The sequence below is a fragment of the Camelus bactrianus genome, chromosome 4, assembly GCF_048773025.1.
Source record: "Camelus bactrianus isolate YW-2024 breed Bactrian camel chromosome 4, ASM4877302v1, whole genome shotgun sequence".
NCBI lineage: Eukaryota > Metazoa > Chordata > Mammalia > Artiodactyla > Camelidae > Camelus > Camelus bactrianus.
Window position 1 is genome coordinate 72,105,105 of NC_133542.1, and position 26,686 is coordinate 72,131,790.

At 53.4% G+C, this 26,686-nt stretch overlaps 1 protein-coding gene across 1 annotated transcript in view; it reads left to right on the plus strand.

Annotated features, from left to right (window-relative positions):
- Positions 1–5,174: 5,174 nt before the first annotated feature.
- PRRX2 (paired related homeobox 2) overlaps positions 5,175–26,686 on the plus strand; it is a 42,651-nt gene continuing 21,139 nt past the window's right edge. The window contains exon 1 of the mRNA XM_074362379.1: positions 5,175–5,657. Coding sequence (XP_074218480.1) covers positions 5,396–5,657 — 262 coding nt within the window. The 5' untranslated portion in view covers positions 5,175–5,395. The remainder of the gene's footprint in view (positions 5,658–26,686) is intronic.

Genomic DNA, 26,686 nt, shown 5'->3' on the forward strand with positions numbered 1-26,686 from the left:
CCACTTCCCACAGGGTGGACCCGGGTCTGGGGTGAGCAGGGAGCCCCGCTGTGATAGCAGCCTGACACAATATTTACAGAACCCTGGGATCTGTCACGGTCACGCCTGGTCACATCTGAGTCACATCGGCCTGCAATGTTTATGATTCCCCAGACATGGAGCAGTGAACACAGTCTGGCCTGTGAGCCTCTGTGTGTAGTCTCTGCGGAACTATCTCCTTCTAAAGAGGCTGTTGGGTATGTGGCCATGGGGGCTGATCAGGTGAACAGAAGAGCTGCAGGATTCCATGTCACCTCTGTGTCCCCATCTGTGAAATGGACTTGGTCCTTGAGTGACTGACAGTCAAGTGTCTTGCAGAGGTTGTTATGGAGAAAGAATGACCTGATTATAATTCCATGAGAAACGGAATCATTCCAGTAGAAAAACAGGTAGTGACTATAAACAGACATTGTGCAAATAAGAAATGCAAGTGGCTATTAAATACCCATAATCTTTACCTCTGGCGATTAATCCAAGGTATGCAGATTAAAAGAAGGAAATGTCTTTTGAAATTAGAAATAAATTATTATTATCACTCTCTGCAGTCTGAAGGCAGAGGAGATGCCACTCAGCATCTTGTCTCCTGGGGAAACCCAAGATCATCAAAAGGAGAACCAAGAAGTTCATCCGGTGGCAGTTAGACTGATATGTCAGAATTCAGTGTAACTGGCAAAAACCCAGAGGCATTGACAACAGGATATCCAGAGGATTCAAGATCAAGTTCTTTATGTGATGATGTGAACAAGGAAATTAGTACATGCTACCCAGTGCCTTCCTGAAGTTCCTGGTCCACAACATCAAGGAGCTGGAAGTAACAATATTGCTAATGTGCAACAGATCTTACTGTGCTGAGATTGCTCAGTGTTTCTTCCAACAACTGCAGAGCTGTCCTGGAAGAGCAGCCAGCTGGCCATGGGAGTCACCCATCCCAATGCTGGGTTGTGCAGCAAAGAAAGTGAGTAGACAGTTCACGCGCACGTGTTATTCATGTTAAATAAAACAATGAAGTGCCTGCCATGAATAAAGAAAATAAACAAAACAGCTCCTGCTAGCAAGGATACTGAGGCACATCCAGAGGTAAGAATTAATACAACATTTCTGGAGGCTATACAGCAATATTATCAAAAGTCTTAAATTTTTTTGCAGCGTCTTTCATTCAGTGCGTTTGTTTTCTATTTGCTGCCGTAACAAATGATCACAAACCTAGTGTCTTAAAATAATACAAATGCAGTATCTTGCCTTTCTGGAGAACAGGCTAAAATCAAGATACCTGCAGGGGTGCACTTCTTTCTGGAGGCTCAAGGGAAGAATCTGTTTTTCTTGTCTTTTCCACCTTCTAGAGGTGGCCCACATTCCTTAGTTCGTGGCTGCCTTCCTCCACCTTCAAAGCCAGCACTACCCAGTCAAGTCTCACACTGCATCACTCCAGTGGGACTCTATCCCTCTCTTCCACTTTGAAGGACTCTTGGGATTACATTGGGCCCACTCAGATCATCTAAAATGTTCTCCCTGTTTTAAGGTCACCTGACAGGTAACGTTAATTCCATCTGCTACCTTAATTCGGCTTTGCCACATCCACAAGTTCCGGGATTATAATGTGAACATCTTTGGGATGTTTTCTGCCTACCAAATCCAGATATCCTATTTCTAGGTATTTCTTACCAAGAAAATAACTATGGATGTATATCAGTAGGGAATAATGTATCACTAGGTTTTCATTAAAAACAATGGTGGACAACAGTAATGACAGTGTACAAGTTATTACAAAGTTGGTACAACAAAGTTTGACTTTTATAATATATATGATTATCTTTCATTCTTATTGAAGTATATTTGGTTTACAATGTTGTGTTAATTTCTGGTGTATGGCATAGTGATTCAGTTATATATATATTCCTTTTCATATTATTTTTCATTATAGGTTACTACAAAATATTGAATATAGTTCCCTGTGCTACACAGTATAAACTTGTTGTTTATCTATTTTATATGTAGTAGTTAGTATCTGCAAATCCCAAACTCCCAGTTTATCCCTCCATAGGCCCCTTCTCCCCCTAGTAACCATAAATTTGTTTTCTATGTGTATGGTTATCTTTTTCCACTTATCTAGAATATAGATAGAAGCTAGAGAGATACACTATAAATTTATTTTTAGCTAACTCTTTTTTCTTGTCTTATTGCTTCTTCTAGGTCTTCAATATTGAATAAATAAGATGATTATTGTCAATCTCTTTCATTAAACCAATTAAAAACATATATATATATACAGAATACCTGTTTTGTCTCAGAAATCTCTGGGAGTGGGATATATGTGTTTTTCTTTTCTTAATTTTACTTGTGTTTTCTAAAATCACAATAAGCATATTACTTCTGTAATAAGAGAAGTTAATTTTTCTTTTAAGCATGTGAGCTTTTGAGATTGGGGCAAATATGCACTTTTACTCATGGTCAGACCCAGGGTCCAGCTTCCAACAGAGGATTAAGGATCAGCTCCTTTTCCTTGGAATCCTCTCTGGAGAGCAGGGGCCCTCTCTGTTCCATTCTCTTCCTCCCTGCCCCTGCTAGAGCAGGCCCTGGTTCAATAATCACTTGTTGAACAGAGAAGTTCCAAACTGGAATCCTGTTTTCCCTCATTGCCTACTCTGGGTTAGCACCACAGAATTTATCTAAATCACTGTGGAGGGGAGCATATAGCTCAGTGGCGAAGATCATGCTTAACATGCACAAGGTCCTGGGTTCAATCCCCAGTACCTCAATTAGAAAATAAATAAATAAAAATAAATCACCACAGAAGTTGTCTTCTAATTTTTTAACTTTGGTAGGGGGTGGTAATTAGGTTCATCTATTTATTTATTACTTTTGGTGGAGGTACCAGGAGATTGAACCTGGGACCTCATGATGCTACATGTACTCTACCACTGAGCTATACCCTCCCCCTGGAAGTTATTTATCTTTTAGCTGTATCCCGTTGGGGTAATGAGTTCTGTCCTAAATTGGAGCTTCCTTGGGCTCATTTCCAGGCTGCACCAGGCCGGGAGCTCTCCCTCAGGGGCTGAGATTTAGAATAGCAGTCTGCACCTCTTGCCCCCCTCTGAAATCCCTGTGCCACCCCAGCACCCACCCCTAGGACTGGCAAGGGTAATAACAACCTGATAACAACAACCTAATAATGTCAAATTCACAAGAATCCTTTTGGACTGGTCCTTTTATTCTACAGGTGATGGATCAGACTGAGAGAGGACCAGCTAGTGACCTCTTCAAGTCCACATAGCTAGTACATGGCAGCGAATGGATTTAAACCTGTGTCCCTTCAGCTCTGGAGCCTGAGTTTGCCGTCACTGACCTCCATTGCTTTTTGGAATAAATGTTTTTTAAATGATAATTGTTAACACTTACTGAGCATTCCCCAGGTACCAGGTGCTCCAGGTATATCAACAAACTTAATGCTCCTAACAGCCCATTTTACAGATGAGGCAACCGAGAGGCAAGTGGATTGCTAAGGTCCACAGCTAGAAAGTGCAAGGTCTGGATTTGAACCCAGGAGCCCCCTAGGAATGGGAATGAGATGTTCTCTCAGGCCCTTTCCAGTTCCACATGCTGATGCTGACAGTGTCTCGTGTTCTAGGCCACAGACCCAAGATCTTACCTGTGATGGACTCCCCATAGTGCCCAGGAGGTAAGTACTTCATTAGATCCAGACTACAAGGGAGGAGCTGGGTTCAGAAAGGGAAGGTGACATGTCTGAGGTCACACAGCAGTGCGTGGCAGCCTGGGCCTGGCCCCTCGTCTCTGACACCAGTGCTGTTCTGAATGCTTGGCTGTGCTCTTCCTGGGATAAGCACCCCCATGCTTGGCTTGCTGGGTGCTCCAGCAGGGACAAGGCTCCCAGATAGTCCCCTGAGCCCTGGAACGGCCCCGCCCTGCTCAGAAAGTTCTCAGCCACTCACACCGTGGACCCAGGTGCCCAGGCACCCAAGCCGGCCTTGTTGGGGTAGCTTTCCAAAGAAAAAGAATCTCATCATATCCAAACTCTCAACCTACCCACGTGCATGGATGGCTTGTCACCTTCGGGGACACTCAGCTTTATCTCGGGGGCGATTCCTCTCTGGGAAAAGCCCTCACTCATGCAGAAGCTGGGCTGCTGGGCTGGAGGTTTTCAGCGGGTGTGTGCAGGGTGGCGTCTCTGTGCGGGAGCCCAGAGGGTAGATTCTGAAGGCCTTCTTTTGGTGGGTTTATTTTTGTTGCTATGAATTACAGCTCTGCAGTGATGCTGGGACAAGAAAGGGCCAAGCCTCCAGGCAGCCATCCTGGGGAAAGACCTGTGGCATCTGGAAGGCTTACACTCTCAGCTTCACCACCGGGAGCATCTTTTTTGTGCTTTCCTTAAAAAACAAAAACAAGAGCAGAGACCCAAGCCGGCCTCTCTTTCCCTGTCACCCATCTGTCAGTCCGGCTGTCATCTGGCAGTCTGTCCTCTGTGTGTAAACTAGGAATTCTGGGCGGAAACTCTTTCCTCCCGGCTTGGTTTTCCTTGGGGAGGCCCTGGAGCATCCTGGCCGTGGGCTTCGAGGTGTGTGTTGGGGGAGGAGAAGCGCGCGCACCCCAGAAGCTTGAGGATGTGCTGCTTTGTGGGGGAAAGAACCTGGGGCCAGGTGGAGTGAACAAGGCGGACCCGGGGACTCTTCCGGCCGGCGTTGTGGAGCACGCGGGATGACAGTGGCGTTGAGATTTCCAGATCTTCCCAGCCAACTGTCTCAGAGTCGCTTCCCCCTTCTCGGCAAAGGAATTTGTAAATGGAAGGGGCCTGCTAATCTCTCCACTATCACCTCCCCAGACACTTGTTGGGGGATTATAAAACACACACACACACACACACACACACACACACACACACACACACAGACACTAAACTTTCCCAGTCCTTAAAACGTGGGTGGGGAGGGTGAAAGGAGGACGCCCCTTCTTCTCCCCCTCCCCGCCCCCAGCCTCCAGCTGGACTCCCGCGGGACCCCCTCCCTCCCGCCATCCCGGAGGGGTGGGGGCGGGCGAGGCGAGGAGGAGCGGGAGGAGGAGAGGCAGGGGGCGAGGTCTGCTTCAAGAAGGGGCGTGTGGCCGGAGGAGCTCGCGTTTTAGCAACTTCGGAGCGAGCGAGGCGGCAGAGAAGGGGAGGGAAGAAAGTTGGTTTCCCCCGACGTCAGCGCCGGGCGGGTCGCGGCGGCCGCGGAGCCAGGAGGCGGCCGGGAGCGGGGCCGAGCGCGGGGCGGCCGGGGCGCGCTCGCTCCGACCCGCGCCTGCCATCCCCGCCTCGGACCCGCGCCTGCCAGCGCCGCCGGCGACCCCGGGGCGGCCCGCGGGCATGGACAGCGCGGCCGGCGCCGCCTTCGCCCTGGACAAGCCGGCGCTGGGCCCGGGGCCGCCGCCGCCGCCGCCCGCGCTGGGGCCCGGAGACTGCGCCCAGGCGCGCAAGAACTTCACGGTCAGCCACCTCCTGGACCTGGAGGAGGTGGCGGCGGCCGGGCGGCTCGCGGCGCGCCCCGCGGCCAGGGCCGAGGCGCGGGAGGGCGCGGCGCGCGAGCCGTCCGGGGGCAGCAGCGGCAGCGAGGCGGCGCCGCAGGACGGTGAGTGCCGGGCCGGGGCCGGGGCGCGGGACCCGAGGGGCCGTGGGAACGGAAATGCGGGGAGCCGGGGGCTATGGGGCTGCCGGGGGCAGAGGGGTGCGAGGCTGGAGTCTCGTGGGCACGAAGTGGCGCGCACGGTCAGGCGACAGAGGTGGGGCGCTGGCTCTGCCCGAGCCCAGACTGGGCAGGAGACGCGGCGGCAGGACCTCCGGGGGCGCGGGTGCTGGGCGCTGCCGCCCGAGTGACTGGCTTGGCCCGCCGCCGCCACTGCCGCCGCAGCCCTAGTTGAGATAGTCTGTCCCTGATGGGGTGGGCTGCGGGGACCGGAGCTCTAGACAGGGGGAGGGCACTGTCTTTTGGCCAGAACCACCTCCAGTCTTCGGAACAGCAGAGGGACGTGCTGCCTTGTGCTCAGCTCAGAGACAGCCCTCAAGGCCCCATTCCCAAATAGCCTGAGAAGTAGGTGTGATTATTGTGGTGCCACAGCTGGGGAAACTGAGGCTTCCCAGGGGCAAAGTGACCTGGTCACACAGCTGGGTTTCCAACTCTGGCCCCCTCTCCTCCGGGATACCATTCCAGCTACTACTAGGCTTTTGCAAGACGGGTTCCCCGGCTGGGGTACACGTGCCTGCCCCCCACCTTCAGTCTGCCCCACTAGCAGCTTCCTAGGGGGAATGGCTCAGCCCTGAAGAGCCAGTAAGTCCTCCCTTCCCCTGCCGAGGTTAAAGGTCATCAGGAAGGGGCTTTAAAAACAAACAACCCACCCAAGTGGCTTTTTTCAAAAAGTCACGAGGATCACAGGGTCCTCAGTGCTTGGTAAGAATGGGGGTGTGGCTAGAGCAGGAGAAGATGAGGATAAAGCAAAGATCTCAGCCCTGAAGAGTTTCATGGAGGGGGAGGACTTGCGGCCTCATAGCTCACCCACGTCCTGAAGAGGTGGTGCGGTCATCTGAGACCACTGCCCGCTCCCCTAGCTCTGGGGAGCAGGCTGGCCTGCTGGAGGCTCTGGGTCCCTTAACAGTCACCCACCTGACTCCAGCAGGCTTCCCACCATCCCTGGGGACCCCCACTTCCTGCACCAGCCTCCAGGTCTCAGGGGAGCCCTGGTGGCTGCATGCTATGCTTTTCAGATGAGAGGACGTGCAGGGAAAACTGAGGTGGCTCAGGCGGCCTCCTCTGAAACCTTGTCCAGGAGCCTGTGTGTATGTGAGGGATGCCTGACACAACCCGTTCCATAGTGCACCTTAGAGAGCGCCCAGCTGGTGCCAGCTGTATCCGGCGTCCTCCGGTCCCCCCTCAGTGGCGTCCACCTCCTGCTAGCCACAGCAGACTGGCATCTCTTCACCGGCCCGGGTGATCACAAAGCCGTCAGACCCACTCCTGGGAGTTGGGGTTTCCCTGGTAGAAAGGTGGAAGGAAGGTGTTTGGTTTGGGCCAGGGGTAAAGTGGGGGTGCCTTCTGGTGTGCGGGCTGGGTCCTGCCATCCTGAGTTGTTTGAGGACCCCAGGTCTCATGGGAAGAGCTCCTGGCTTGGAGCCGGCTTCCCCACAGAGCGGAGGAGAGGTCTCCGATCTTACCCTGATAAACTGGGGAGAGAAGGAGGAGCAAAGAAGCAAAGAAGGAAGAGAAAAAAGGAAGGAGAAGAGAAGAGAGGAGTAGAGGAGTGTTGGGGAGAGAAGGAAGGAGGCTGGGCATTTTGTACTCAAGTCCTGGCGGGGGGTGAGTGCCCGCTTCTGCCCTGGCCCCTGGCGGTGGGGACAGACAGTGGAAGGCCTTGCTTCTCTGGGACACAGCATAGGTCTCCAAATGGAGGGGTTTTCTGGGGATCCCCAGAATAGCTGGGGTCACAAGTGTCTAGACAGGGCCACTGGCAGCCCCTAGGTACCTGGGTGGGTAACAGGCCTCCCAGCAGCCCCCTGGGGCCAGGCCACCCTCTCTGAGAGCCCGGGGCCTTTGCCTGAGGAGGGGCTTCTGCACACTGGGAATTCCCAGGCACTGGAGACAGAGGACACTCTGGGTGTGAGGTCAGGTGGGACAGGCCTGAGGGCAGCAGTCAGTCTGCCCCCAGAGGAGGGCATCTTCTCCCCTCATCTGTGGGGGACAAGGGGCCACATGCAGAGTCAGAGCTTGGCTCAAGGAACCGCCCCCCAGCTTAGCCCTGGGGACATGCAGCCCTGGGCTCCCAGCCCTCAGGGAGATTTTCTCCAGGCCGCTGCAAATGGAAGCAAACATGGACAATACAGAGAGTTCCCTGACGAAACTAAAAAAAAAATCCAGTTTGAAGGATTCTCTGGTTTGGGATTATATCTTTCTTACTCATTTTTGGTCTTAAAACACCCTTTCTTTTATGAAATAGGGATTATAACTGGAGATGGTTTTATTTTAATGTCCTTACTTGGCAAAATTAAAAGGAGGTAACCCTATACTCATTCCTCAGACTGAAAACAAATCACTAGGCCATGAAATCCAAATGTTTTATGTCGAGTCAAGCAGCTCCCCAAGGCCAACTGGGTGCATTCCAGGGGTGCCCGCTGCCAGGCGGCGAGGGAGCAGGGGTGGGGGTGCTCCGCGGCAGCCCCCGGGCCAGGTCTGGGAGAGCTCTTCCCTTGCCCGCCGGGCCTGGGCCTGCAGACAGAAGGTGGACGGAGGGGAGGCCGGCCTCCTGTTCTTCCTCCTTCTCCTCCTCTTTCAGGCACGTGCCCCCTCCCACAGCCGCTGGATTCCCAAGTCCTGAAGTCTCCAAAGCTGGGGGAGAAGGGCCCTTTCGTCCCCTCAGCCTGGTGAGCCCAGCCCGCAACCCTGGACCCCTTTCCGAAGTGGGCAGCCAAACTCAGGTGCGGGGAACCTGGACCCCGGGCCAGCAGGCGTGGGCTCTGGGCTGTGGCTTCGTCCCCCAGTCCTGGGCCCACAGGGAGCCCTGGTGCCTCACTGAGGATTTGGACATGCCGGCAAGTAGATTTTCCTCTGGCTTCTGGAGCTGTTTCCAGGTCCAAACGAAGCGACTGACACCAAAGAGAAACGGGGTGCCCGCATTAGAAAAATAAAGGTTAATGGGGAAACTAATGAGTTAGAAAATTGGTATATTTTCTACCTGCCAGGTTAGCAGGCTCAAAATTTTTAAGATATATTTTTCAATCGTTGGTTTTCAGCAAGTCACCGGTAGATATTGCCTCTTCTTGCCAATGATTTCCCCGGATCAGGCTCCCCCCAGAACTGGCCAGGGAGGCTGTGGCTTCACCGGTGACTCAGAGCAAACCGGGGTCTCGGGTTCCTCCCAAATCAAACGCTGAGGTCTGCGCTGGGGCGCCGAGCTATGCCAAGCACGTTAGGAAAATAAACTCTCGTTTGCTGCCTTTGCAATGACTTACAACAAAAGAAACCACATTAATAACTGAGATTTTCTTTAAAGCATTCCCTCCTGTGGGCAGGGCGGAAACAGGGATGCGGACACACTGAAAATAAACTAAACCCCTGGAGCCAGGCAGGGGTGAGGCCCCCAGCCCGGGGAGGCTGCCTGGCCTGCGTGGGGCTGGGACCCGTTTCGGGAAAACGCCAGGACCGAATGGTCCACCTCCCAGAGACTCAGGACAGTGGAACACTTGGAGTTTGAGGGTACAGGCTGAGCCGGGGTGGCCTGGAGCCCAGGGCAGGGGTTTTGGGCTCCCCTCATGGAGCTGTTCTCTGAGCCGCATCTGTTGACGGGTGACAAGAAGCCAGGAGGTTTGGGTGGGGACCTCCCGCTCCGCTTTGCCAGTGGTGGGAGGGCAGGGCCGAGTGTCTGAGTGGAGGGCCTGAAGGGGCCACTGAGTAGTTTGAGAGACAGGCAGACTGGCCTTCAATGTTTTGATTTTTCTTGGGGTCGAATACACCTAATATATGATTTACCGTCTTCACCATTGTTAAGTGTAGATTCGGGGCGCTGAATACATCCACATTGTCGTGCAGCCATCCCCACCATCCATCTCCAGGACTTCCTTCATCTTCCCCCACTGGAACTTTGTCCCCATTAAACACTAACTCCCATCCTGCCTCCCCAGCCCCTGGCCCCCACCATTCTACCTTCTGTCTATGAATCTGACAGTTCTAGGGACCTCATATCTGTGGAATCATACCGTATTTGCCTTTCTGTGTCTGGCTTATTTCACTTAGCATAATGTTCTCAAGACTGATCTGTGTCGTAGCAGGTGGTAGAATTTCCTTCCTTCTTAAGGTCAAATAATATTCCGTCCTGTGTATGTGCCACATTTCGTTTACCGGCTCATCCGTCGGGGACACTTGGGCTGCTACTGCCATTTGGCTGTTGTGAATAATACTGCTGTGATCCTGGGTGTGCAAAGCTCTCTCAGATCCCTGCTTTCAGTTCTTCAGGGCGTATCCCCAGGTATGGAATCACTGGGTCGTATGGTAATTCTGTTTAATTCTTTGAGAACCGCTACGCTGTTTTCCATATCTGACTTTTTAACCGGCCTCCCTCTGACTGGGTCTGAAATCTGGCTGTGGCAGCCTCAGGGCCTGCAAGACAGGAGCAGGGCTGGTGGGGGATAAAGACAAAGGGACTTCTTCAGAACCAGGCCTTTGAAAGACAAGCCTGCTTTCCTCCCCTCGTCCCTCCTCCCCTCCCTGCCTCTCCCTCCATCCATTTCCTTGACGGAGGTGGGGGACGGAACATCTGCGGTGAGTGAGCCCTGGATGGGGGGTCAGGACACCCAGATTGGGGCCCTGCCTTTTGCTGCCATCTCCATGTGGGACTCCATGTCACATCCCTTCTCTGGGCCTCGGGTCCCCACCTGAACCGTGGAGGCAGCACACACGCTTGTGAGGCTCCTTCTGTCCCCCCTCCTGAGTTGATCCAGGCTGAGAAATTGCCCATCTCCCCAGGAAGGTGGAGTGTCTGAGACCTGGGTCCTGGCTGGGCCTGGGCCAGACAGGTGAGGGTGTCCCTCAGCACACGCCCAGGAACAGGGAGAGAGGAGGCGTGAGTGAGAGACTGAGGAACCAGGCCTGGAAGCTGAGAGCCCGGGGAATTCAGTTTGAGAACTGCTGGGTTCACCAGGGGAGGGGAGCAGGGGGAGGGGGGCAGCGATCTGTGGCTCTGGTCTTCTGTCATCAGGAAGGGCTCTTGTTTTTTCATTCATTGTCCATGGTCCCAGAGTGGTCTTGTTCCTCTATCTAATAGGTCATCCGGGTGGAGCTTGGGGGCCTGGCACAGGGGCCTCGGGCCAGCTGGCAGCCCCACGAGAGCCCTTCCCTGTGGGCTGGAGCTGTCACTGTTCCCTCCCAGAAGACTCAGGAAAAGTGATTTTTGGAGCATTAGCGATAATGCTCGCAGGTACACCACCCTTGAGGCCTAAAAAGCACCTTGAGGTTCAGTGTTGCCATCTTTGAAATGGGTATGATGGCCAGTGATGTCTCTTACAGGGTGGGCCCTGATGGGGGTGGGAGACCACACCTGGCATGTAGTAGGTGCTCAATGAAGGGTCTCCATTTCAGCTCATGGAGATGCTCACAGCAGCCCCGTGAATCAGGCAGGACTAGTGATTCCCATGCCTATTTTGAGGAGGCCCAGAGAGGCAAAGCAGCCTGCCCAAGGTCTCCCAGCTGGGAAGAGAGGGGTGGGATCTGGTTTTGGATCTCAAGTCCAGGCTTCTCCTGCATAGCTCAGTATTTGGGCTGGAGGAGTTGGGGAGGGGAAGCCCGATCTGGTTGTTGGGGAGACTCAGGTAAGGTTTATTTGGGAATCGAAAGGGGGCAGGGAGGCAGGGGGAGATGGGCCTTCAGGGTTGGCACAGAGTGGGGCTATTGGGATGGACCCAGTGCCGTGTTAGGTTTCTATGTGGATAGAGACAGGAAGGAAGGGTTTTCTGTTGTTTGTCCTGGGCAGGGATGTGAGGTCAGACTGGACAAGGCCAAACTGGGGAAAATTTCCTGGTGTCCTAGACCCAAAAGGCAGTGGCTCTCCCCAGGCAGAAGTGAGCCTAGGAAGTGATTTGAGGAGGGCACTGCTTCCCCTGAACACATCCTACAAATAGGGCATCAGTGTTGGAACCCGGCCAACCCAGGTGCTGCCCTGGGATCAGAGGCCGAAGGAGTGGAGTTGAAGGGATTGTCCCAGAGGGAATGTGGTGACAATGACCAGTTACTTACTGTTCACTGTCCAGGGCTCCACACATGCCTCACCCCTCATTGTCTTCCCACCAACTGTGGAAGTGGGTCCTTTTATTAACTTCATTTTATGGAGAGGGAAACTGAGACTCAGAGGAGATGAGCCCTTGCCAAGGTGACAAGAAGGAATATAGGATTCCAGCCCAGGTCTGTCCCGAAGCCTCTGCTCTCTGCCGCTGGCTGGAGCCATCCCTGGAGCCCCCAGAATGCTAGGTGGTCTGGCCAGGGATGTCTACTCCCAGGCTGGTGTGGGCTGCATTCAGGGGGCCACGAGGCAGCCAGGGGTGGGGGTCTCCTCCACATCTTCAGCAGCCTGGCCTGGGTCACAGGTGTGGGGAGACGGGTCAGGCCTGGCAGCGGGAGGACAGCCTGGCTTGGAGGGTCTGGGGAGGTGTGAGAGTGAGTGGGGGCCCTCCACCCCGCCTGTCCAGAAACATCTGGAATGGCGTCCTGGACATAGGAGAGCTGTGGAGGGTCCCTAACTCTGAGGAACATCAATAGGGCAGGCCCCCTTTCCCTGCCTAACCCCAGCTCCCATATTCACTCACTCGCTCACTCATTCATTCATTCACTCACCCACTCACTCATTCATTCATTCATTTACTCACTCACTCATTCATTCATTCACTCACTCATTCTTTCACTCATTCATTTATTCACTTACTCATTCAACAGTCATTTTCTGAGCACCGACTATGTGTGAGGCCTTGATCTCCTACCACCTACACAGACTTTCAGATTTCAAACCCTGGTGAAATTTCCAGGCACTTAGAGGAACTGGCATAGACTGGGCAGCTTTAAAGTTGCCAAGAAAAGCCATTTACTTACAACAACTACTATCTTATTGCTCACATCTGTTTATCTAAGAGAGAACCTTTTAGCACCTTAATCTCAGAGTAAAAAATGGTCCTCAAAATGAATTTTAAATTTAGCTTCACAGAGACACTTGCAAAGTGCCCCTACCTTTTGTGGTAGGTCGGTGAAAACTCAGTCATGGGCTGGCATTTGGGAAGCACATGGTGGACTGGCTTTCCCAGCTCAGACACAGACGCACATACAACCCCCACCCCCCAAACACACAGTCACCCTCCACCACCCACAAACCCACTCACTCACACACACACTTGCACCCACACCCACACCCACCCTCACACTCCTTCGTGAGGGCTACAGCCTGCAGATGATCAGGGCCAGGCTTTTAATGGTCAGGGTGGCCGCAGGCGACTGGTGTATAGATGAGCGAGCAGCCAGATTGCGCCTGAATGGGCCAGGGGTTAAGTGCCTTTTGCGAGGTGGTGAGTAGGAGAGCCCTGTGGGAGCTTCCTGTTTAGACAGAGCTGGGGAAAGTGATCTCAGCAGGCGCCCATTGCTGAGCAGACACAGGGAGACAGGGTGTTCGGCAGCCCCTAGGGACCGGGGTGGGGGGGGGGTTATGTCTCAAGGTGCTCCCCGCCCAGAGGGAGTCGACTCCTGGAAGTCATGGAATCTCCAGATGTCCTAGGAATGGACGTCACTGAATAAATGACCCAGATGCTCGCGCTGCCCCTGCCAGTCAGTCCTCCTTGCTCTCTGTCCCCTCCACATCTGGGAAGCTGCTTGCTCCCAGCCTGGCTCCGAGGGGCCACTGTGATGACAGGACGCTGTCCACGGGGGGCCCTTTACCGCTCATGATATCTTTTATTGCATCCTAAAAATGAAGCAGGCTCTGGAAGACATTATTTTTGGTCCCTCTTCATGATCCTTTCTGCTTTCCTCTGCCTGGGAAGGACAACCGGGACTTTCCAGTTTGGGGGCCAGTGGAGACGTTAGAAGGAAGCTGGGATGATGAGTTACAGAGAAGCCAAGAAGGTGGGACATGGTGGCCCAAGAGATGGACGGGGGCTGCTGGGTGGATTGTGGTCTCTGGAGAAGGTCCTGAGTGCAGGGCAGATAGAGCAGGAGGCCAAGGGGCTCTGCCTTTAGCAGGGCCCCCAGCCATTTTTATGTGAATTAAAGGGTGAGCACTGCTGTGCACTCAGAGGCTCCTTCCAGTGCTAACTCTGCCCCTCTGTCGTGCTTGTCATTTTGTCTGAGTGGAAAGTGGTCCTCTTGTGGGAGGATAGAGAGGCCGCGCGGCGCCACCAAGGAAGCCTGAGGCTGGCGTCGTTTGGAAGCACCTGGAAGAGTCCATCCTGGGGGGAAGGGACTGCTCCAAGGCCCAGCCCTAGCGCCAGCATCCCCAGAGACCTGATTGCAATGGAAGCCACATCGCTGCGTCTAGGAAAGCCCAATCGCTGTCGACCATCCATCGGCACTCATTGGACACCTACTGAGTACCTGTCCAAGGGCACCTGAACGAAGAGCTGGAATAAAGGGGGCAACTGCCACAGGGAGTTTCTCCTTCTCAAGCACTCTGATTCCCTCCAGCTGCCAAAGTTGGGGGGTGGGATGGTTAGAAGCCTCGCTGCAGAGCTGGGGGTTTCTACCACTCATTGCTGGAAAAGCCCCTCCCATCATCCTGCCTGCCCGCTCCTCCGGGCGCACCCCCCCACCCTGCCCCTCACGGCACTACGGGCTCCCCTTGCGGGGGTCTCCTGAGGTAGAGCATCCACACCCCAAGGCGGGCGGCCGCCTCGCCCCAGGTTTGGTCCACTGGCCCCCCATCCCGCCTCCCTGCCTGGCCTCCCCCACCACCGGCCTCGCCCTCCCGGCCACCCCTCTTGCCGTGGGCGCAGACGTTTACACGCCAGAGATGGCGTTATTAAAAATGACATTTAACCAGAGCTGGAATTACCACGCGGATGGCTGCAAACCTCGGAATCAAAGCAGGAGCCGCTGGGCGCGCCTGGCAGGGGCCTCGCGGCCTCCTCTCGCCGCCAGAGCTCCGTGCGGGCCTCCCATATAAAACCCCCGCAGAACGCCGAGGTCTTGAAAGCCAGTGCACCTCCTTTCATTAGACTAACAAATAACACGTAACAGAAAACATCTGTGAACAGCAGCCCCTAATGCTCTCAAGATGGTGCCGCGGGCGGCCGGTCCAGCCAGTGGGCAGCCCAGCCGTCCGGCGCTCAGGTTCTGGCTGCCCCCACCCCAGGTGGGTGAGGGCCTGGCACCGTCCCCCATCTCCTGGGCCTCCCCCCGCACCCTGTGGGACCTGGGGCCTCCTTCTCCGCCTCTCCCTCCTCGACTCAGTCTTCAGCCCTCTCTTCTTATAGATGAGAACCAGTCATCTGAGGGTCTGTTTGCATGGGGACAGTGCCCCTGCTCAGGGCATCACAGCCCCCCACTCCAGGCAGGGGCTTGACCCCTTGACCAGCCATATGACCTTGGCGAGTTTCTTCTCTCTAAGCACCTCGTTTGTCATATGAGAAGAGTCGTGCCTCCTTGCAGGGCGGTTGTAAGGATTTAGGGGAGTGATGAGAACAGAGCGGTGGAACATGTGAGACGTGTCCAGAAAGGGCATCTGCTATAATGATTACAGTCGGGGAAACTGAGGCTCCACAAGGTTACGTGACTTGCCCAAGGTTCCACAGTGCTGAAGGGGAGCGAAATTTGGAGCCTCAGGGTCTACACCATTTTCATGACCCCATGAAGCACGGAGTGAAGAATGAATGTTGTGCTGAGTGAGGCGGACATTCAGAAATGGATCTGCCACGGCCCCTGCCCTCAAAGAACCTCAAGTCTGTAGCTGACGGCAGAGGATGAACTCATCTCTGAGAGAGAGCAGGTTGGCCCTCACTGAGGCCAGGCGCCCCTCAGACTCACCCCTCTGCTGCCACTAACCCCTTGGGCTACAAAGCCAGAGGGTCCCAGGACCTGAAGCACTTGTCCCCACAGCACAAACTGGGAGGAGGAAGGGCCGCATCCCAGACTAGGGAGGAAAGTCCAGGAAAACATCCGAGAAGTGGGAGAAAAGACAAATGGACACTTTGTTCCCCTTTTCCTTCATGATGAAGCTACAGAAAACAGGCCTTTCTGCCTTCCTCTGAGAGACTGTATGCAAAACTTCATGCCTCCCTGTCCTCCTCCAAGAGGTGCCTTGCTTTTTGGTTCCAAGAACACTGGATTGGATTCATTCATTCGCTCATTCATTCATTCATTCGGCACGTGCGTGTTGCGGAGGCATCGTGCCAGGGAAACCCCAGTGGACAGACGAGACCTGGTCCCTAACTGGGGAGCGGAGCATGGAGACAGCATTGCTCCCCGACGTCCAGCTGTTCATGTCTGCCTGGCTCCAAGCTCAGCCCTTCACATGCAGCCTCACCCTGAGTTCTCTCAGCAGCCTTATGAGGGAGGTGAAGCATTATCCCCATCTTACAGGTGTGGAAACTGAGGCTCAGAAAGGCTGAGTGACTCGCCCAGGGTCACTCAGGAAATACGCGATCATCCCCTGAGCTCAGATACCACGCTGGCCACTCATGCTGGGCCCCCAGATGGCCAAGAGGCTGCAGGGTCCTATTGGGGAAGTGGCCTAGGCCCTTCCAGGGAGGGACTGTGCCTCCTCCCATCTCCTCGTTTTTCACCCAAGACCGCTGCAGTGCCCGGGGAAGGCCCCGCTTTTCCAGGGACACCATTTTGCAGAGCCTGGTCTGTAGCTATCAGGCAGGAGGGCTCAGAGCTGTGCTGTGATCGGGGAACTGGGGCTAGGGAGGTACCCCAGCCTTTGGGAATCTCGTGTTTCCGAGAGACATCGTGTTCTAATTGGAAGGCCAGCCTCTCCTGCAGAGCCGGCTGCCCGGCCACTACACCCCCGGGTGAGGAGAGTGTCAGGGCTCGAAGCGGGAAATTGCTGGAGACAAGAAGTAAAAACGAACTACTCTGGTTTCACCGGGAAGGAAAAAAGAAAAGGCGAAGATCTAATGCAGCTGAAAGCGGGGTCGTTGTTTAAAGAAAACTGTTGCTGTTGCAGCGGATTCGAAGGAGCAGAGCAGAGCTCCGAGGAGGGGCATGGGAAAGGCGTCCCATGAACACGTCCCTCCATCTTTTCTCCCACAAAGATTTGTTGAGCATCTGCTCCATGCCCAGCCCTGGGCTGGATCCTGGGGTCCCAGCAGGAAACAAGGGAGATGTGGGCCCTGCTACGAAGGAGATGTCCCCGCTGCTATGAGAACAGATAAGGGGAGGACTGGAGGTTCAGGGAAGGCTTCCTATAGGAAGGGACCTAATGGATGGGTGAAGTTAGCCAGAAAAAAGAGGTTGGGAAGGGTACTCCAGGTGGAGGGAACAGCAGATACAGAGGCTCAGAGATGAGAAAGAGATTTATTGTTCCAGGAGCAGACGGGGTGGGAGGGAGCTTGGTGGAGAGGGCCAATGAGCAAAGCCTGCTTCAAGATGTGCAATTTATGTGTTAAGAGCGGCAGGAATGCTTTCTGTGCATCTGTGAGCATTTGGAGTGTCCAGTGCGCCCAGGCCCTTCCCAGTAGCACTCTTGCTGAACGGGCGTTCCCTGTCATGTGGGAAGTAAATGGTTAACTTGGGAACAGCACTTGTGTCCTGGCTGCCCAGAGCCTCCCGGGGTGCCCTGTCTCCAAAGGAGCTGATCACAAGCCCCAACTGCTCAGCTGCCCCCGCCCAGCTGCTGTGAGATCTGAGATCGTGAGTCAGGGAGGGGAGGGTCCAGGAGCCATGTAGAACCAGAGGCCAGGCGGGTCCCTGTGCCCAGCTTCAAGCTCACCAATCGGCCATCTGTCGGGTAGCTGCATCCAAATCACGGCCCCAACACTAGGACTTCGTGCCGTAGGTGTACAGCTCAGAGATGGAAATTTCCTTAGCAGATGCATTAGCAAGACAGGGAAGGTCGGCCCAGGCTGTTCAACTGCAAATCCCATCTCCCGGGGGGAGTAGAGGGAGTTTGGGGTGCTTGTGGCTGAATCGGGGGCTGGATGACTGGGTGGCTTTTGAGTGTGTTCATCTTCATCATTGTCATCGTCACCAAGATCCCAACAGTGAGGACCATTTATTGTGCACCTACTATGTGCTAAATTCTTCATGTAGATCATCTCATGAATTCCTCCCAGATATTGTAGGCTGTCTTATGACCCCATTTTCCAGATGAGGAAGCTGAGGCCCAGAAAGATGGGTTATGGTTTGAGGACATGAGAGCTGCAGGCCTAAGGTCCTTGTCCTCGGCATGTTCCCCACCCCTACTGGCCTGCAGCCCTTGGGCTGTGCTCGCTCTGACCTCATCCAGTCTCTCCCGGCTTGTTTAGAAAGGGATGGGTAAGAGATGTGATAACGCCAGGGCAGAGGGTTGCTGGACAGAAACCAGAGCTGTTCCTCAACCCAGGCAGGCAGGCCAGGATCCTGGGACAGGGACAACCCCCACTGTTCCCATACAGCTTGATGGTGACACAGGCATAGAAATAGCGAGCCAGCCCCAGGGAGTCCCAGCGGGTCACCTGCCTTCTCCAGGGCAGGACACACTTCTGGTAGGGTCCCAGCGTAGCTGTGGGATGCTGGCCCCAACCTCACCCCTACTTACTGGGTGATTTGGGAAAGTGCTTCATTTCTAAGAGCCTCAAATTCCTCATCTGCAAAATGGGTGCAAATCTAGTACTTGGAGCTTGGGTTGCTCAGAGGATTTGATGGCATCAAGCAGGTGGGGCTTGGCTCTGTGTCCACCTGGCCCCCCATAGGTGCGCAGTAAACACCAATGTGTGTTCTCTTTCACTCTCCCTGCCATTTGGGAAGAGAAGGAAGATGCACAGTTTAGGACTGTCAAGCCCCCTTCACAGATAGAAAAACCAAGGAGGGAAAAGTTTCCCAAGGCTCCACAGGAAGAGGAACTGAGATTAGAAACAGAGTTGTGGGTCCCAGGATCTGAACCCAGTGGCCTTTGCTGGTTCCTAACTATGTCTCCAAAAAGGAGACAGGTTACCCACGCACACACAGTACCAAGACCCCGCTGCCCCTGCCAGCCCTGCCTGGTGACCTGGGGTCCCCTCTCTGGAAGGATGGTGTGGATTTGCTGCAGCCCCAGCCTGGCTGGAACTGACCTCTGCTCTCATGAGGAATGAGCAACTTGCTTTATTTTCCACAGCGTAAGATATAATAACCATGTATAATTTCCTGACAAATGTGTCTATAAAACACAATGCAGCTATTTTTATAATGTAGCATTTGAGGTTAAAAATTCAATTAGAGATTAATTGCAACTTCTAGAAGGTCTGTGGATAAGATGGCTTGGGGAGGAAGGCTGAGATATTCAGATATGCTCCCTGAGGGATTACAGATGGGTTCTCACACGTGTCTAGAACACACACACACACACACGCACGCACGCACGCACGCACTCAACTGATCTCTGGCTTCAGCAAAGCTGGTTTAGACACAGTGTTTGCACTCTTGGGAAGGTTGATCTTGATGCTGGCTCCTTTCTCTGCCCTAGACTCCAGTCTCCAACCGTCCATCAGAAGCAGGTTCCATGATGCTCAGGCAGCCCTAGGGTTGGTGGAGGCGGATGGCAGGGGGAAATACACAGAGCTTGGGGCGCGAGCACATTGGGTTAACCTCCATCGGGTGCCAGCTCTCAGCTTCTCCCTAAACCCTCCCCTTCCTCCACCCCCTAAAACCAAAACCAGATGGAAATCTAAGTGAATAGTGGGTCTTTGGACAGGGCAGACAGCGTGGGATGGAGCCTGGTCAGGGAGGAGGGAGACAAGCCAGGCGAGCCCCATTCCAAAGAGGCCAAGGGTGGGGTGTGTCCCCTTTGGCACCCAGGGCCCAGACCAGAGCCCCCACAGAAGAGCAGTGGGGTTCTGGAGAGCTCTGTGGGGATCTTGGTGAATGTTGGCTGCTTTCTTCAAACCGGAACAACAGCAGAGGTTGGGAGAGTGGGGCTGCCCTCTGCACTGCAGATTTTCCTCTCCCCACCTTTTCATGGGTCCTGGCAGTTCCCTGAGGAGGAAGAGGTAGCAGGAGGGCAGCATCTCCAGGGAGCTGGTAGCCAAGGGTGGGAGCCTAGCAGCCTCCTAATGTGTCTGAGGGGCCCCAGGGAGAGGAGGGCCAGAGTGAGGCCAGCAAGTCAGACTGACCCCACTTGGCTCCCTGGGCCCAGGGGCTTCCCCTTCCCGAGCCTCAGTTTCTTCATCCGCAAAGTGGGGACAAGGCAATGGAATGGTGAGGTGAAAAGATAGGAAGCACTTCCCGTAGAACTGGCACGTGGCCCGCTGCTGCTGCTGTGGTTATCATTACTGCCATTGTTATTATTAGCAACTCACATGCGGGTCCCTGAGGGAGGGCGGAGGACCCAGCCACACCCCTGGCAACTGCTGGTCCCCAAGGTCCCTCATCTCCCCAGCATGAGGACGGGAACTGTCCCAACCCAAACAAGCTCCATATTAAGGCAACAGCTCTCCCTCCACCCCCAGCTCCACCCCAGGGCAGGCAGTGTGAGTGGGGCTTGTTTATTTCCCTTGTCTGTTGCCATGTTCAGGGCGAGATAGAGGGGAGAGGGAACAGGCAGTGTCTCCACCCCTCTCTCAGCAGGGGCTGTCCATCCTGGGGCACTGCTCGGATGTCTTCAGCACTGCCCAGTCTTGGGCACAGCAGACAAAGAAAAGCCTGGGCGCCTAGAGCAGGGTCAGAAACAGCCCAGGGGAGGGGCTCCTAGCTCTGTCGTCCTCAGATCATTGCGTCCATCTCCCCCTGCTCCCCGGGCTATGCCAGTGCCTGCCACGCCATGATAAATGTCACTTCTTTGGTTGAAGTCACTGTCCACAGGGAGCCCTTGCTGGGAGCCCTGTCATAACAGTAGCACATCATCTCCTTGAAGAGGCCCTGTTAAGCCCAGGGTGTCCTCCGTCTTTAAAGGCTATCGAAATTTTCATTTTACACGTGAGAAGCAGGCTCCTCCACTCAGCATGTATTTCTTGAGCCCCTACTATGTGTGGGCACTAGGCTGACATCCGCCCATCACCCCTTAAGAGCTCCCAGACAACAGGAGACAGGCAATTAACTGATAATGACTCAGACAGGTAATTAGTTGCAGTGCCGGTAAATTTCAGCAAGTTCAGAAGCATAGGGGCCTCTGGGGCTCAGAGACAGGTGTCGCCATGCCAAGGCTGCACAGCCGGCACCTGGCAGAGGTGGGATCAGACCCCAGACCCTCCCATCCCTGCTCTCCCCATGGCACAACGCTGTGGCTAATGGGAGCTCCTCTGAACAGGTTGCAAAGATCATATTCCAAATTAGTTGGGAGAGGGACCCACGACCAGCCCATGTGGCAGGGGTGGGATTGGGAGCAGAAGACAGGATTCCAAAGATGGGTTCACAAGTCCTCTGGGGCTGTACTCACAGCGACTTGGGGGTGGGGGTTTCCCTCGCTGGGGGCACACTAGTTCTGCCAGGGTCTAGGTATAGGTGGGGCTTGGGCACTGTGCTAGTCGGGACTGTCACCTACAATGGATAGAAAACCAGCCCCAAGTGGCTTAAGCAAAGCTAAGCTAATGTGCAAAACTGAAAAAATCCAGAGTGGGACTTCAGGCACGACTCAATCCAGGACTTAAACAATGGAGCAGCCAGAATTTGTCTCCCAGAATCTTGCTGTGCTACACTGGGTCCCTGTCCACCTCTGAATCAATCACCCTGGCCGCAGAGGAGCTGCGTGCTAACTGGCCAGAGCTGGACTGTGTAGGGTGGCGCTTCACCGGAACCCCTTGGCCCAGGAATGGAGGGAGGCTGCCCTCCAAAGCGTTGTTCCTGGACATAACAGAGCTCACATTTACAAGGAAGAGTTCCCTGAAGAGCACTAGCCCTGCTTCATGCGCTTCACATGTATTATCCCACCTAATCCACTTAGAGTTTTGCTGGGCCCCCTTAAGTAGCAGTGTTCCCCTCCCATGACATCAAACACTCCATGACAAATACACTTTATCCACAGCCAGGAGTGTGGGGGACTTTGGATGTCCAGTTGACATGCCATCATGTCTGGTCAACATGTTGCTAACCATTTGTTAATTACAAATTATTTTGGAGCCAATAAAAAACTGTATTTCAGGCTTCCCAAAGATCAGCCTTTGAAAATCTCCTGCGCCTTAGGCATTGTGGGTCTCAAGGCTAAACGAAGCTGAGCTGTGAGTCGTTCGTTCATTCATCCAGCTTTTACTTGAGCACCTGCCTTGTGCCAGGCACCACTATCAACACAGAGAACCCCGGAGAGGGACAGAGAGAAACAGACTGGTGCAGCCCAAGGGAGTCTAATTAGTGGGAGTGAAGTGGCTGGGGAGGTAGGTGGGCCCCCAAACCTTTCTGGGGCTGTGAGGGAAGAGTTCCTCTGGGAAGTGGTGCCTAAGGTGAAGACTAGGTTGGGCTTCATGACAAGGTGGGAAGCGTATTGCAAGAGGGGCAGCATATACAAAGGCAGGAGGTAACAGCACGTGGCTGGTGGGGTGTTTGTGGTGGGGCAGGGGAACCGTTCAGGCCAGAGGAGGCGGGGGCAGATCCTAAGTCTGGGATCTAGACTCTGGTCTCGCTTGTTGGCTTTTCTCTGGGTCAGGACCAGAGTGAGGAGAGTGAGGCACTAATGGTGCCAACTGTAAGGAGGTGCTCACTGTCAGGGCCGTGCAAGTGCTGGGGGGCATCTGAGACCCTCACGTTTGCTCCCTCAATGCCAGGGCCAGCTCAGAAAGAGGTCCCTGCTCATCAGGAGCCTCCAATCAGCTGCCCCTCCTCCTCCCTGGGCCCCCTCCCTTCCTCTCTGAAAAAAACTTCCCTATCCTGATTTTTTGAGTAGGGGGCTTTGGTGGGTCTGGGTGGGGGTGATGGGGGGCTGAGCCGAATGCTAATGAAATCAGAGGCACCCAGGTGGGGCCAGGCCCGGGTTAGGGGAGAATTAAGCAAATGCACCCAGCCTGCTACAGGCTGTTCTCCGTATTTGATTGGTGCAGGCTGACGGACAGCCCCCTGCGGTGCAGCCCCCTGCGGAGGGGGATGGGGAATATGATGGGGAGTTGGTGGGGGGTGGGGAAGCTTGCTTCTTCAGTCCTGGGAACCTGCGAGACTGCACTTGGCATTCAGGGATGCTTCATAGTAGAGAAGGGGCAGAGATGGGCCCCTGGCTTGGCTGGGAGCTTGGCTGTCCAGCCCACCCCCTCTGGAGAGGCGAGGCTTACAGAGGCCCGAACTCATGCTTGTCAGCCACAGCGACACTTGTGTGTCCTGTATCTTGACCACCTAGGCATCATCCCATGGAATCCTCACAACCATCTGTGAGTGATGTGCTATGCAGACTGGGAGACAGAGGTGCAGAGCAGCAGAATGACTTGCCAAGGTCACAGAATCAGCAGCCTGGCTCGCAGCCCGTTGTGGTCACTTTACCTGAGTCCATGCAGTCACAATAAGAAACCACTGGGGATGGGCACTCTTATTAGATCCACTTGAGATTTGGGGAACAGAAAGATAGCATGGCCCAGGAAGTAAGAGAAGATAGACTCTAGCTCAGATCCCAGCTAGGCAGGATCAACTCTCTGAGCCTGTCTCCCCTTCTGTAAAGCAAGTTAATGACAGCATCCCCCTTGCACCGTCACTGAAGGTGGATGAGAAAGGCTTTGAAGACCGGGAAGGGCTCCATGACGTGAAAGGGGGTTGTCTGAAGACTCCACCCTGGACCCAGGCTCCATGGTGTGGGCACTGACCACGAGCTGCCCACCTCAATGTCTGCCCCTCTCTCTGTAGCTTCTTCTCCCCTCCCCAAACATGTGCAATAGTACATTGATCTCACATTTTCTCCAGGAAGCATCATCAATGTCAGGATAAGTTCTATTTGATTCTGAAGGAGAAAGGCCAGGAGGGCTCCTGGGGTTCACATTTCTGAGCCCCTTGCTACTTCTGTTCAATTACACTGCATCCAAAGAGGCACCTGGGAGTTCACAGCCTAGTAGGACTTGAGACAGAGGACCAGGCCCAGAAGCCAGTGTGAGGAAGCTGAAGCCGACATTTGCACAAGGGGTTCTGAGCATCAGTGGAGGGCTTTTCAAGTGGGGTCTTGCAGGATGAGTAGGAGCCCATTGTTCACTAGTTCATTCCACACCACCTCACAGCCTGTGTGACTTTGAGCCTAGCATCCCTCCCTTCTCATTCATAGGATGGAATGGAAAGGGCCTACTCTGCTGAGAATTCCCGCAGACTAAGGAGGGTCTCAGAGGAAAGAGGTGAAGTGTGCATGAGGCCTGGATTACTCCATATTGTTGGTTTTCAAGAGGCCCATGGCATAGCAGTGCTGGTCCTGTGGCACAAGGAGACACTCCAGTGCCCCTGACATGCTCCCATCTCCTCTCCAAAGCCCTCCTCTTTCAAGCTTTCCTGCCATCTCCACCCCTGACTCTTCTCTGAGCTCCCAAAGCATTTGTGTCCTGAGTAATAAGCCTGCCAGCTTTGGTCTGAATCCTGACTCAGCCAGCAGCTTGCTGGATGACCTTGGGCAAGCCCTCCTTCTTCCTGAGCCTCGGCTCTTCATCTGTAAAAGAGGAGTAAATGATAGTGCTTATTTCCCAAGGTGGTGCACTTAGCTTGGTGCCCTGCACACAGGAATCGCTCCACTCGTGTTCTCAGGATCCATCACCGTTTCCTATTCTCTCTCCTTGGACCGGGCCCTGTGCTTGGTGATGTGAGTTACTGCCTATGACATCCCTGGAGGTAGATCTCCATTTTTCAGACAAAGAAACTCATTTTGACTGACTTTGGGGAAGTGGCTGGGACTTGACTCTAGACTGGTATAATAACCCCGAGTCATGTCATTGTCCGTGAGTGGTTCTCAACCCTGACTGCACAACAGCGGGACCTGGAGAGCGGTCAGTGATTGCCATGTCCAGGCTCCACCCAAAACCTGTTGAGTCAGACAGGTTGGAGGGGTGGGGCTTAGCATTTTATGTTGAAAAGCTCCGCCCCTCCCCACCCCCCAGTGACTGCAGTGAGCAGCTAGCGCTGAGGACCCCACCTTGCCGCCTCCATCCCTCCCACCTTACTCAGCCCATCCTCCCTGTCCCTTGGGACCTCTGTTTTGGGGAACCCATCACTCTTTCCCTGAAAGTTGGCATGAAAGCTGCAGGCCTGAGTTTTCTCTGGCAGGACTCTTCAGCCCTCTGAGCACACTTTTGAGAGTAACAACTCACTTTGGAAAGGCCCCCAGCGCTCAGACTGGTAATGTTGTTCGATCACGCATAGCTTCAGGTTGCAGGATCTGAACCCTGATGACAAGATTAGCAGGATCTGGGGACTTGCCTCCAAGGGCAGCAGTTCTGGGTGAACTGCTAATCCTGCGACAGACCTGACCATCACCATCACAGTACCTGGTTTCCATATCCAAAATGAGCTGTCCGCCGGGATGCCAACTCCAACAAAATATGCCCGCCCGTGAATGAGGATGGGACGAAATAGGCAAAACTGAGACCGCCTCTCTTACACAAGCTACAAATCATTTTTCTAACACCAGCTGATACTGGCTCATGAGAACCAATTGTTAAATTTCCAGAATTTTGGAAGTTGGTTGTCAAATACACATGCTATCAAAAGTTAAATGATATAAACTTACAATGACAAAAATTATATTTAAAACAGAGGCAATATATACTCAAAACTCACCTCTTGCTAGTAATTTTCATTTTACTATTATTTATGTTCCTAGGATGATTTCTTTATGTACCATCTGGACAGTGGAAATACTGTGTACTGGTGTGCCTCTGCACAATTTTGCCTTCACTGATGTCACACTGTACCTAGAAGTTGGCTGTGGGAAGTATCTATACCCCAGAAATTAGTAAACACTATACATTAAGGGCCCCCTTTCCCGGAGAACCAGTTGTTAAACGTTTACCAGCACACCACAGACTATATTTTAATTTTTTATTTTCTTTTTTTTCCCTTTTAAGTAGATTTTATTTTTAAGAGCAATTTCAGGTTCGCAGCAAAATTGAGCAGGAAGTACACAGTTTCCACACCCCCCACCCCGGCCCTCACCTCCCCCCATTATCATCCATCACCAAAGTGGCACGTTTGTTATAATCCTCGAACCTATACTGACACATCATTATCACCCAAAAACCATAGGGTTTGGACAACCATTATGGTATCTTGCAGACTAGCTTCATTGCCCTAAAAATCTTCTGTGCTCCGCTAATTCATTCCTTCCCACCGCCCCGGCTCCTGGCAACCACTTATCTTTTTACTGTCTGCATAGTTTTGCCTTTTCCAGAATGTCACATAGTTTCCAGAATCATACAGTAGGGAGCCTTTGGAGACTGACTTCTTTCACTTAAGAATATGCATTTAAACTTCCTTCACGTCCTCGAATGGCTTTATAGTTCATTTCTTTTTACTGTTGAATAATATTTCATTGTCTGGATGTACCACCGTTTACTTATCCACTCACCTTCATTCATCATGAAGGACATCTTGGTTGCTGCCGAGTTTTGGCAGTTACGAATAAAGATGCTGTGAACTCCACGTGTAACTTTTCATGTAGACATAAGTTTCCAGCTCCTTCCGGTAAATACCAAGAAGTATGCTTGCTAGATGGTACAGTAAGAGTTGGTTTAGTTTAGTAAACCAGACTATCTTCCAACATGGATGTATCATCTTGCATTCCCACCAGCAACGAATGAAGACTTCCTGTTTCTCCACATCCTCCCCAGCACTGGGTGTTGTCAGTGTTCCAGATCTTGGCAATTCCAGTAGGTGGGTGACGGTGTTTTGCTGTTGTTTTCACTTGCATTTCCCTGATGACATATGATGTGGAGCATCTTTTCATATGCTTATTTGCCGTCTGTATATCTTCTTTGGTGAGGTGTCTGTTAAGGTCTTGGCCAATTTTTTTAATCTGGTTGTTTATAATTTAATTTCGTAAAAGAACTTTTCCCACGGTAGATAGCCTTAAAAAAAAAAAAAAAGCCTAT